The sequence below is a fragment of the Leopardus geoffroyi genome, chromosome A3 (genome assembly GCF_018350155.1).
Source record: "Leopardus geoffroyi isolate Oge1 chromosome A3, O.geoffroyi_Oge1_pat1.0, whole genome shotgun sequence".
Classification (NCBI taxonomy): domain Eukaryota; kingdom Metazoa; phylum Chordata; class Mammalia; order Carnivora; family Felidae; genus Leopardus; species Leopardus geoffroyi.
In genome coordinates, this window is record NC_059336.1 from 89,852,429 (window position 1) to 89,865,543 (window position 13,115).

At 38.2% G+C, this 13,115-nt stretch overlaps 1 protein-coding gene across 7 annotated transcripts in view; it reads left to right on the forward strand.

The window, feature by feature from the left end:
* Positions 1-13,115, forward strand: part of ALMS1 (ALMS1 centrosome and basal body associated protein) — a 227,085-nt gene that overhangs the window by 20,296 nt on the left and 193,674 nt on the right. For all 7 annotated transcript variants that reach the window (XM_045446475.1, XM_045446474.1, XM_045446476.1 and 4 more), the window contains exon 3: positions 10,936-11,131. In XM_045446475.1, coding sequence (XP_045302431.1) covers positions 10,936-11,131 — 196 coding nt within the window. The remainder of the gene's footprint in view (positions 1-10,935; positions 11,132-13,115) is intronic.

Sequence of the window (13,115 nt, forward strand, 5' to 3'; positions counted from 1 at the left end):
TTTTATGACGGCTGAGAATTCTCAAGATTCACAACCTGGAGACCCAGGAATGCTGATAGTATAGTTGTAGTCTGAATCCAGAAGCCTGAGAACCAGGAGAATTAATGGTGTAAGTTCCAGTTTGAGTCTTGAAGGGCTGAGGACCAGGCCAGCTGATGGTGTAAGTTCTCTGAATCTGAGTTTAAAGGTAGGAGAATACCAATGTACTAGCTCAAAGACCCATCAGGCTGAGAGAGTGAATTCTCTCTTGTTTAGCCTTTTGTTCTGTTCGGGGCTTTAAATGGATTGGATGAGGCTTGGCCACATTGGGAAGGGCAATCTGCTTTACTTAGTCTGTGGATCAAATGTTAACCTCATCTAGACACACAGACATACAGAATAATGTTTAACCAAATATCTGGGCACCCGGTGGCTCAGCCAAGTTGACACGTAAAATTAACTATCACAACTGGATTCTGTTATCTGCTTCTGCATTTAGTCTGTTGGGATACGTTGAAGTATATGAAGAAAATCTGGCCTTACATAGATACATAGAAAAGGGAGGCCCACATAGATGCCTGAAAGAGCATCTATGACTTCCAGGTATCCTTGGACCACACTTTGAGAACCACTGATCTAGAGCATAGTTATAAATTTAGAAGAAATAGAAAAATTGTGAGCAGATAGGGAAAAAGTTCATACATGTTTGTTGGAGGAAAAATGCACCCTTACTCAAAATGGTTAAATATTTAAGGTTGATTATCTAATAAGTTGGGTATCAGATTTCTTCTGGTACCTTCAATTTCCCCTAAATTGCAGTGATTATTTATTTGATGCAAAATATGGAAGAAGGAGATTTGCTATCATCAATGGCAAGGGGTTAAAAGAAACCTTAACAGAAAATGCATAGCACTCGGGGCCATTAAATGGAACGGGGATTGCAGTGGATTAAATTGTGTGCCCCCAAATGTGCTGAAGTCCTAATCCCCAGTACCTTAGAATGTGTCCTTATTTGGAAATAGGGTGATTGCAGATATAACTTAGATGAGATCATACTGGAGTAGGGTGGACCCTTAATCCAATATGACTGTTACAAGAGACAAGAACAGTATGCGAAGAGAGAGACACCCAGGTAGAAGTTGGCCCTGTGAAGACAGAGGCAGAAGTTGGAGATAGACTTGCACAAGCCAAGGAATGCCTGGGGTTACCAGAGGGTAGAAGAGGTAAAGAAAGATGCTCCCCTAGAGGCTTTGGATGGAGCATGACCCTGCCAACCCTTGGTTTCAGACTGCCAGCCTCTAGAACTGTGAGAGAATAATGTTGTTTTGAGCCGTCCAGTTTGTGTAACTTTGTTATGGCAGCCCTAGGAAATGAATATAGGGATATACCCCCAAATAGTTTAATATTCTCTGAGGACATGTTTATGGTAGAGCATGGTTTAAAAATAGATATCCTACTTTTTGTTCCTGTCTTATGAAATCTATGCCATGAAAAAAAATACATACACAATGGATAGGTCCTGTAGCTCTTCATTTCTGCCTTTATGCCTGGATTCCTTAGCATAGCTGGAGCATTATGCCACTTTCTAATTTCCTCTCCTCTTTTGTCCTTTTTATTCTGCTCATTCACCTTTATTGCTCTTGTCTAAGTTAGTTTTCATTATTCATTAAAAACTATAGCTCTTGCTACACTGTTCTCAGTTTCTTTCACTTCAGCTTACATTACTCATGTAGTGCCTAAAACTCTTGGATCTTTGATCTAACCTGCAGAGATCTTTTCCTACATTCCTCCTCCTAAACCTCTCTTACCCCCATTAGGTTATTCATCTCATGTCACAGTCTAGACCATGTCACCTCCAGCAACTTGAATACAAATGTCTCATCCTCTCTTCTCCTCCAACTGCTGTTTGATTTAATATTCTGCTCCCTGTTAAATGAAATTTTTAAGAGTTTTCTCTCTATTTCCTGCTATGTTAACCTCATTGATGTATAATTTAATATAGTAAACTTCACTCTTAGATATACAGTTTGATGAGATTTCACAAATATATACAGTCATATAACCACTATCACATTTGAGATATACAAGACAGCCATCACCTCAAAAAAGTTCCCTTGTGCCACCTTGTAATCAGTTATCTTCCCCCATCCTTAGTCCTTGGCAACCACTGATCTGATTTCTGTCCCTATAGTTTTGCCTTTTCAGAATTACAGTGTATAGACTTTTGAATCTGGCTTCTTTCACTTAGCACATGCTTTTAAGATTTATCCATATTGTATGAATCAGTAGTTCTTTTTAATTTTATATTGCTGAGGAGTATTCCATACAGGTATAGGTTTTTGGGTAGACAAATGGTTTCATTTCTCTTGGGTAGATACTTAGGATTGGGATTGCTGGCTGGTAAAGTAATTGTATGTTTAATGTTATAAGAAAGTGCTAAACTATTTTCCAAAGTGGTTGTGCCATTTTGCTTTCCCCTACAGTGTGTGAGAGTTCTAGTTGATTTGTGTCCTTGCCAGCTCTTGGTATTATCAGTATGTGTGTACGTATATATGTATGTATGTATATATTTTAATTTAAATTCAAGTTAGTTAACATATGATGTAGTATTGGTTTCAGGAGTAGAAATTAGTGATTCATCACTTATGTACAACACCCAGTGCTCATCCCAACAAGTGCCCTCCTTGATATCCATCATCACCCATGTAGCACATCACCACCCCCCAGACCCTGCCACCTTCCCTCCAGCAACCCTCAGTTTGTTGTCTGTATTTAATAGTCTCTTATGGCTTGCCTTCCTCTCTGTTTTTTTTTTTTAATGTTTATTTAAAAAAATTTTTTTTAACGTTTATTTATTTTTGAGACAGAGACAGAGCACGAATGGGGGAGGGTCAGAGAGAGAGGGAGACACAGAATCTGAAACAGGCTCCAGGCTCTGAGCAGTCAGCACAGAGCCTGACGCGGGGCTCGAACTCACGGACCGCGAGATCATGACCTGAGCCGAAGTTGGACGCTTAACCGACTGAGCCACCCAGGCGCCCCTAATGTTTATTTATTTTTGAGAGAGAGAGAGACCGAGCATGAGCAGGGGAGAGGCAGAGAGAGAGGAGACACAGAATCTGAAGCAGGCTCCAGGCTCTGAGCTGTCAGCACAGAGCCTGATGCGGGGCTCAAACTCACAAACTGTGAGATCATGACCTGAGCCGAAGTCTGATGCTTAACCAACTGAGCCACCCAGGCGCCCCAGCCTTCCTCTCTGTTTTTATCTTATTTTATTTTTCCTTCCCTTCCCCCATGTTCATCTGTTTTGTTAAATTCTACATATGACTGAAGTTACACGATATTAGTCTTTCTCTGATGTATTTCACTCAACATAATACACTGTAGTTCCATCCACATTGTTGCAAATGGCAAGATTTCATTCTTTTTCATCACCAAGTAGTATTCCATTGTGTGTGTGTGTGTGTGTGTGTGTCCGTGTGTGTATATGTATGTGTATACCAGACACTCCATATCTTCTTTATCCATGCATCAGATGATGGACGTTTGGGCTTTTCCCATAATTTGGCTATTGTTGATAGCACTGCCATAAACATTGGGGTGCATATGCCCCTTTGAATTAGTGTTTTTATATCCTTTGGATAAATACCTAGTAGTGCAGTTTCTGGGTTATAGAGCAGTTCTATTTTTAATTTTTTGAGGAACTTCCATACTGTTTTCCAGAGTGGCTGCGCCAGTTTTTTTGTTTCAAATTTTTTTGCCATTCTAGATGCATTATGGTATCTCATTGTGGTTTTAATATGCATTTTCCTAATGACTAATGATATTGTGCATCTTTCTGTGTGTTATTTGCCACCCATGTTTCTTCTTTAACATAGGGTCTTTTAAGATCACTTCCCTTTTTTAAAATTTTTTTTTTTTTTTTTTTCAACGTTTATTTATTTTTGGGACAGAGAGAGACAGAGCATGAATGGGGGAGGGGCAGAGAGAGAGGGAGACACAGAATCGGAAACAGGCTTCAGGCTCTGAGCCATCAGCCCAGAGCCCGACGCGGGGCTCGAACTCACGGACCGCGAGATCGTGACCTGGCTGAAGTCGGACGCTTAACCGACTGCGCCACCCAGGCGCCCCTCACTTCCCTTTTTTTAATGGCTGATTTGTTCCACTTGTTGAATTTGGGAATTCTTTATAAATTCTAGATGCAAGACCTTTATCAAACATGTTTTGCAAGTATTTTCTCCCACTTTATGGTTTTTTCTCCAAATTGTATATATCTTTTAAGCGCAGAATCTTCAATTTTGATGAAGTTGGTGTATCGATTTTGTTTTTTTTATGGTTTATACTTCTTGTGTTCTGAGAAATACTGGCCTAATCCTATGTCACAAAGATTTTTTCCTGTCTATTTTTCCAGCACAAGATTTCTCAGCCTTGGCCCTTTTGACATTTTGGGCCAGATGGTTCCTTATTGTGCGGGGCTGTCCTGAATGTTGTAAGGTGTTTAGCAGCATCCTTGACCTTTCCCCATTAGACATCAATAATATTTCTCCATGTTATAAACATGAAAAATGTCTCCAAAAATTGCCAAGTGTCCCGTGGTAGAGGGGAGAGGGTGGTGTCAAAATTTTACTGAGTTGAGAACCACGGTTTCTGAAGTTTTATAGTTCTAGCCTTTATATTTACATCTCTGATCCATTTTGAGTTGGTTTTTGTATGTGATGTGAAGGATCCAGCTTCATTTTTTTACATATGAAAATCTAATTGTCATTCCACCACTGTTTGCTGTCAATATGGTCTTTTTCTCTAGTGCTTACTTGGCATCTTAATCAAAAATGGATTTGGGGCGCCTGGGTGGCTCAGTCAGTTGGGTGTCCGACTTTGGCTCAGGTCATGATCTCATGGTCCCTGAGTTCGAGCCCTGTGTCGGGCTCTGTGCTGACAGCTCAGAACCTGGAGCCTGCTTCAGATTCTGTGTCTCCCTCTCTCTCTGCCCCTCCCCTGCTCAAGCTCTGTCTCTGTCTCTCTTAAAAATAAAAATAAACCCCCCCAAAAAATTAAAAACAGATTGACTGTATATGTTGGTCTATTTCTGGACTCTCTATTCCATTGATTTATGTGTCTGTTATGCCAATCCCACATTCTTAATTATTGTACTGTCTTGAAATCAGGTGGTGTGAGTTCTCCCCCTTTGTTCCTCTTTTGAAAAATGGTTTTGTTTATGCTAGGTTTTTTTAAATTCCTATATAAATTTTAGAATCAGGTTGGTCATTAAAAAAACCTCAAATTTTGATTAAGATTGCTTTGAGTCTGTACATCAATTTGTAGAGAATTGACATCTTAATAATATTTGAGTTCTCTAATCCACAAACACAGCAGTTCTTTTAGTTTTAGTTAGGTGTTTAATTTTTTTCATTAGTGTTTTGTTGTTTTCGGTATACCCAGCTTAACACATGTTTGTGTTACACTTACTTTTTTTTAAAACATTGTTTTTATTGAAGGGTAATTTTACTGATGTTTTTAAAAATTTCAATTTCCTTTTCATTGCAAGTATATAGAAATATAAATGACTTTTTATATTGACCTTTTATCCTGTGACCTTGTTAATCACATTTACTGGTTTTAGTAGTAGCTCTTTTGTGGATTTTTAAAAGTAATATCAACTATATTTTTTTCCTTTTAAGTATATATGCCTTATGTCACTGGTTATTTACTTATTATTTTACTTAATCTCCTTTGTGTTCTCACCTCAACTCAGTGAAAGCAAGTTTTGCCAACATTTGTATAATTGAATACAGTGAGCACTTTTCTGTCCTCATCTTAGGTACAATAAATAGCATTTGACACTGTTAAACATTGCATAACTTAATTAAAATTATTTCCTTTCTTAGCTTCTACCGGTTTTCTTTCTACTCTTCTGCTATTCTATTTCCTTTGTTGCTTTATCTTCAGACAGAGAGACAGAGCACAAGCGGGGGAGGGGCAGAAAGAAGGGGAAACATGGAATTCAAAGTAGGCTCCAGGCCCTGAGCTGTCAGCACAGAGCCCAATATGGAACTTGAACTGTGAGATCATGACCTGAGCTGTAATCAAGAGTTGGATGCTCAACTGAGTCACCCAGGTGCCCTGAAAAAATATTTAAAAAAAAATTTTTTTTTTTTTTGAGCTAGAGAGAGAAGTGGGGGGGGGGTGTAGAGAGAGAGGGAGACATAGGATCTGAAGCAGGCTCCAAGCTCTAAGTGTCAGCACAGAGCCCAGTGTAGGCTTGAACCAACGAACCGCGAGATCATGATCTGAGCCGAAGCTGGATGCTTAACTGAGTTACCCAGGTGCCCTAGAAAAAAATTTTTTTGACACAGTGTTTTTAAAATTTCAAAATAGAACACTTTAAAGTGCATATGGAGTGCATATTTGGCCACAGGTGGATTCCCTAATTCCAGGTGGATTTACTCATTTCTGTTACCTCCCTCGCCCTGTATACATTTGAGTTTTTGACTTTTGCTTGAAGTGTTGGGATGTTTTGATTCTCATCTAGATCTGGGGGTTTAAATATACCTGTATACTTAAAAATCCCAAATTTGGGGGCACCTGGGTGGCTCAGTCGGTTGAGTGTCCGACTTCAGCTCAGGTCACAATCTTGCGGTCCGTGAGTTCGAGCCCTGCGTCAGGCTCTGGGCTGATGGCTCAGAGCCTGGAGCCTGCTTCCATTCTGTGTCTCCCCCTCTCTCTGCCCCTCCCCCGTTCATGCTCTGTCTCTCTCTGTCTCAAAAATAAATAAAATGTTAAAAAAAATTAAAAAAAAATCCCAAATTTGTATCTCTAATCTTCATTTCTCCCTCAAAATTTGTTTATATTCACTGCTTATTTGTTATCCCTACTCATATCTGTCAAAAACATTAGGGATTTGAGGGTCTTTTTATATTGATCAAAAAGGTATAACACAAGCAATCATTGTGTGATAGAAACATAACAACAGAGTATACAGAAGCTTGTGATGACCACTGGATGTTGTAGGTAAGTGTTGAATCACTAAATTGTACACCTCAAACTAATATTACACTGTATGTTAACTAACTGGAATTTAAAAACTAAAAAAAAAAAAAAAAAAAGAACCCGAAATATGCAGAAAGAAAAGGAATGTAGAAGAGGGATGTTTTAAAACTTTATTTTATGATGGGAAATTATAAGTACGTTTGGGGAGAGGTATGATTTAGTATAGAGGGAAAATGGATGAAGAAAAGCAGGAGAATCATTATAGGAAGGCAATCGAAAAGAATGAAGGGGTCCCTGGGAGGCTCAGTCGGTTCTGTGTCCAACTCTTGATTTTGGGTCATTATCAGGATCTCACAGTTTGTGAGCCTGAGCCCTGCATTGGGTTCTGCGCTGACAGCATAGAGCCTGCTTGGGATTCTCTCTCTCCCCCTCTCTCTCTGCCCCTCTGGCACTTGCACTTTCTCTCTCTCAAAATAAATAAACTTTAAAAAAGAAAAAAAGAATGGAATAAGATGGGAAGGTTGGTGACAGACTTCTTTTAAGTCACAGAATGAAAATGGGGTTGTAGATCTGGTGATAGGAAGATAAGGAAGTTCCATCTCATGCCGTTCACTTAATTGAAGTCGATGAGGTCATCATTTGAAAATGAGGAAGAAGGAGAGTTCAGTTCTGAGGAGAGACTCAGCTGATGTTACCTTTAGAATCTGTCTTTAGCAAGTCAGTTCACCCGGAAAATACAGTAGGATTTCCAGGCAACGCTGAGTGCCCTTGAGGTTTAATGTCATCAATTTAAAGGACAAACCATCTGGGTTTGTGCTTTACTCAGCAGTGTGCTGCTGCTTGGATTCAAATAAGGAGAAGGTTCGACTAGAATTGAGCTTTTGCTAGGCAAATAGGATGGTGGGAGAAAAGGGCAGGAAAGTTAAAGATGTTTGCAAGGCAGCGGTTATGAGGATAATATGAAGATGACTGTGAACTCTCAGAGTGGTAAAGAGGAAAATACAGCTCAGAAAGGAATTATAAAAAGTGTAAATGGGGGCGCCTGGGTGGCGCAGTCGGTTAAGCGTCCGACTTCGGCCAGGTCACGATCTCGCGGTCCGTGAGTTCGAGCCCCGCGTCGGGCTCTGGGCTGATGGCTCAGAGCCTGGAGCCTGTTTCCGATTCTGTGTCTCCCTCTCTCTCTGCCCCTCCCCCGTTCATGCTCTGTCTCTCTCTGTCCCAAAAATAAATAAACATTGAAAAAAAAAATTAAAAAAAAAAAAGTGTAAATGTGGTAGGATAGTTGTTTTAATGAGGTTAAAGAATTACTGAAGTGGAGCTAGAGTAGAGTAAGAGATCTGAGGAGGCCAGAGTGTGGGCGGGAGAACAAACAGATACCTCTCTTATAGGAGTGAGGAATAAACTATGGGACCAGGCTCAAACCAGGCTCAAGGAGGCTGAGAGATAAGTTAGGGACTAGAGATTTTGCTGTAGTGAGAGTCACACAATGACTAGAATTCCCCTGCTTTAAAACCCTTCTTTGGCCCACTATGTTCTATAGAATGGAGTATTCTCAAAAGAAAAAATTTAAAGTTAAACGCCTTTTATTTTTAAGTATTAAAAACATGTTTCCAGCAGTGATTTGGTGCTCTAGGTTGGTCGAATTTACTCAGCATGGAAGGGATTGAGATAGTTTGGAATGCTAAAGGTCTGTTACATAATCCCATAAATCACAGATGAGTAGTGTTAATATTTTAGAATCTTATGCCTTAATGTTTTTTTTTGCTGCATATATTTATATAATTGATAATAGGTAGTGGATAGTTGTGTATCTTTTTTTTTTAACATACTAAAAGAGCTTTTGATTAATGAATTTTAAATAATGGAATTAACTTCAAAGATGAAAATGTTGTTTGAGAAAATCATTCTAAATTATAATACATCTTCTTTTTGTAGATTCTAGGTCATTTTGGAGTGAAAACATTTATATTCTCTTTAAAAAACATTTGAATTGGTCAAGAAAGAAGAGTCCAGTAACAGACTACTTACAAAATCATGAAAATCAATAGATTATGTATCCAAGTATGTAGATTGCCATGATATAATGTCATTTTCTCATTTTCAAACAAACAAACAAATAAATAAATAAATACCAAATGAGTTTATTATTTGACCAAAGATTTTAGATAAAGGGTGAACAACTATAGGAAGAGGAAACATAATAAAAAGGAAAACCAATAAATTTAGAAAATATAATAAAATTGCTAAATTCAAGATAAAAACAATGGCTACATTTCTGAAAAATCCAGTCAAGAGAAAAAGCCCTAATGAAATAAGCTTAATACAAATGTATTAAAGCTTATAGAGTTGGACTAGTACTACTAAAGAGGTAACTGAGAAAGTTAAAATAATACCAGCTATCAAAAAGGTTTCTGGACCTAATAGGTTTACTGGTGAAATATTTTCTATTTTTAAAGAAAGTTTAATTTCCTTGTATAAAATAAATATAGAACGAAAGTATAGAACAAGGTTAGAAAACAAAGCAAGGCATTCTAAAATCCTGATTAAGACTATATATGAGTGAAAATGTTCAAGACCAGACTAGCAAATATGATTAAAAGTCTGATCTACCACTGCCAAGTAACCAATGTTGCAATTGAAAAAAATTTGTTGCAATATGTTATCAGACTTAATTGGAAAAAAAAGATAACTATAATATACTTTGATCAAAGTTGAGCTCATTCCTAATCAGATTAATTAAAAATGAAAATAAAAGTGTACTTTCATAGCCTGATAGGAAGAATATCTTTATTAACCAATACCAAATTTAAAAGGAAAATGCCGATAAAATTGTTTGCTATTAGTCTGTAATTCAGCATTGCTACTTAGTATAGTATGGCCTGTGGATTGGTGCCAATCCATGAATTGGTTGTTATTGGTCTGTCAAGAGATAAGTACAAGAATATAAAAGAAGTAGGGAAAACTGTTCCCTCCCATATATATTTTGAGAAGCGTTGCTCTCAATCATGCCTCTATTGTAAGAGTAAACATTTGAAAGAGACACATGTATCATTATTCATGGATGATGTGATAATGTTATATAATGAGAAGAGCCAAGAGTCCTCCAGAAACCAGCATAGCTAATTAAGAATTCAGTAAAGTGGTCACATATAGAGCATCTTGTAGCTTTTTTTCAGTTTTGTGATCAGATGGTAAGATTTCATCATGTAGAACCATATGTATTTATTGTTTTAGTGATGAGAACTGTTAAAGAATAGCAGAAATGCCAGTGATATAACGTGTTAAAAGATGGGTAGTAATGGGAAAAAGGTCTAATGTAGTTAATATTGTGAAAAACATATAGAAAGAACAGTTTTAATTTTTCCAAACATTGTGATGAGAATGTCATCATATAGGAAGCTATGTGCTACATGAGTGGATATTTAAAGCTAAATATTATATCTGTTTTTTAATATTTATCTTTGAAAGAGAGAGAGAGAGCGCGCGCACGAGCATGAGCCAGGGAGGGGCAGATTGAGGGAGACAGAGGATCCGAAGCAGCTCTGCACTGACAGCAGCAAGCCCGATGTAGGGCTTGAACTCACAAACTGCAAGATCATGACCTGAGCCGAGGTTGGATGCTCAACTGACTGAGCTACCCAGGGGCCCTTCTTTTATTTTTTTAATGCATGTTTATTTTTGAAAGAGAGAGAGAGAGAGAGAGAGAGAGAGACAGTGAGAGAGAGACAGTGCAAGCAGGGGAGGGGCAGAGAGAGAGGGAGACACAGAATCAGAAGCAGGTTCTAGGCTCCGAGCTGTCATCCCAGAGCCTGATGTGGGGCTCGAACTCACGAACTGCGAGATCATGACCTGAGCTGAAGTCGGACACTTAACCAACTGAGCCACCCAGGTGCCCCAAATCTAAATATTAACATATATGGTAACTCAGTTAATTACTTAGCATATTTTCCTTTAAAATTATTGTTTTAGAGAACAGAATCTTGGCATTGTCTTCCTCAAGAGATGGATTCTTCCCACACTTTGGATACAACCCACACCAGTTTTAATATGAGAGAGGAAAGGACCGAAGTGACAGGCTTCCCCTCTCTGGAGGAAGGTATATTGACCCAACCGGAAAATCAAGTAAAGGAACCCAAGAGAGATCTCTTATGTTCACCGCTGCTAGGTAACGCCTCTTTATTTTTAACTAGTAGTAATACCTCAAATTTGTAAAAATACTTTTGGAGGGGGGGCGGCTACAGGTCCTGTATCTAAATCCTTTCTTGAGTTGAGGAGCTTTATAGAGCCATCCTCAAGGGTATTAGCTTATTTCTGGTTTTCTACACTGGCCAGCTGGACTAGTTATGTTAAATGCGCACTCTCCCCTCATTTTGTTATGTTCTATTCCTCACAGAAGGCAGAAAGGTGATCATTTCCTCTCTAGTGGGTATACCTCCTCAGCCCAGAATTTGTGGATTTTTCCTTGGGGTAAACTGTATATTATCCTTTGACAACTTCTCTCAACAATGGAGACTCCATGATCCTTAAAAAAGCAAATGTTTGGGGCGCCTGGGTGGCGCAGTCGGTTAAGCGTCCGACTTCAGCCAGGTCACGATCTCGCGGACCGTGAGTTCGAGCCCCGCATCAGGCTCTGGGCTGATGGCTCAGAGCCTGGAGCCTGTTTCCGATTCTGTGTCTCCCTCTCTCTCTGCCCCTCCCCCGTTCATGCTCTGTCTCTCTCTGTCCCAAAAAGAAATAAAAACGTTGAAAAAAAAATTTAAAAAAAAAAAAAAAAAAAAAAAAAAAAAAAAAAAAGCAAATGTTTATGTTTACCTCATTAGATACCTAGGAGTACTTAAGGCATATGTTATTCTCAGTTTTCAGACCCCCAAATTAAGATTAAAAGGTTAAATGACTTGTTTGAGGTAGATCTTATTGGTTTCTTCCATTTAATGTGGAACTGACTTATTAGCTCTTTACAGAGGTAAATTTTTTTTTAAGTCTATTTATTTATTTTGAGAGAGTATGTGGGGAAGAAGCAGATAAAGAGGGAGAGAGAGAATCCCAGGCAGGCTGTGTGCTGTCAGTGTGAAACCTGACGTGAAGCTTGATCCCACAACCCTGGGATCATGACGTGAGCCAAAACCAAGAGTTGGATGCTTAACTGATTGAGCCACCTAGGTGCCCTTTACAAAAGGTAAACTTTAAATGCTTTTCAAATCATAAAGGTAGGAGGTAGAATTGTACTATTACTACTTTGGGTCAGAAGAATGTTTAATGAGTATGGTAATTTAAATTTTTTCATGCCTAAATGATACTCAGACAAACATTATTTTCTTCTTTCCTGCTTTATTCAGGTTTTTTTTTCAAAATTTGAGAAAAATGCATCAATCACATATTTTAAAATTAGCCTCTGACAGGGGAATGAGATTTAACCACGATGTTGTCTTGTGAGAGTTTTGTAGAGGAGCACAAATAGGAGTTAATTCAGCAAGTTCTTTTCAAACATAAGCCAAGGCTATCCAAATCAAAACATTGGCGCCAGTGTATTTTATGATGTGGATCATCAAAGTCAGTTTTAGTTTCACATTTTAAGAAAGATGTTGACAGCATTAGAATTCCTTTGTGAGAAGAGATGAGTATGACTGTAGATGAAAGAAGACTTTGCTATGATCAGGTGTTTGAAGCACTGTCAAGCTAAAGAGGAAGGAACTTACCGTTCATTCATTCATTCGTTGAACAAATATCTAAGTGCCTATGGTGTGTTTGATGCTAGGGGTATATAGATGAAAGCTACTTCTACTTATGGGAAGACAGTTTAGTAAACAGAAAAATAAGAGTACCATGGGATGAGTATTAGAATGGTCTAGAGCAGGGGTCTGATTTTGTACCTTCCGTGAGCTAAGAATAGTTTTTGTATTTTTATTTTATTTATTTATTTATTTTTTTAATTTTATTTTTTATTTTTAAAAATTTATGTCCAAATTAGTTAGCATATAGTGAAACAATGATTTCAGGAGTAGACTCCTTAATGCCCCTTACCCATTTAATAGTTTTTGTGTTTTTAAAAGTTTGTAAAAACAAACAAAAAGAAGTATGTGTGATGGAGACCACATGTGACCAAGAAAGTCTAAAATATTTATTAGTTGGCCTTTTATTAAAAACGTTTG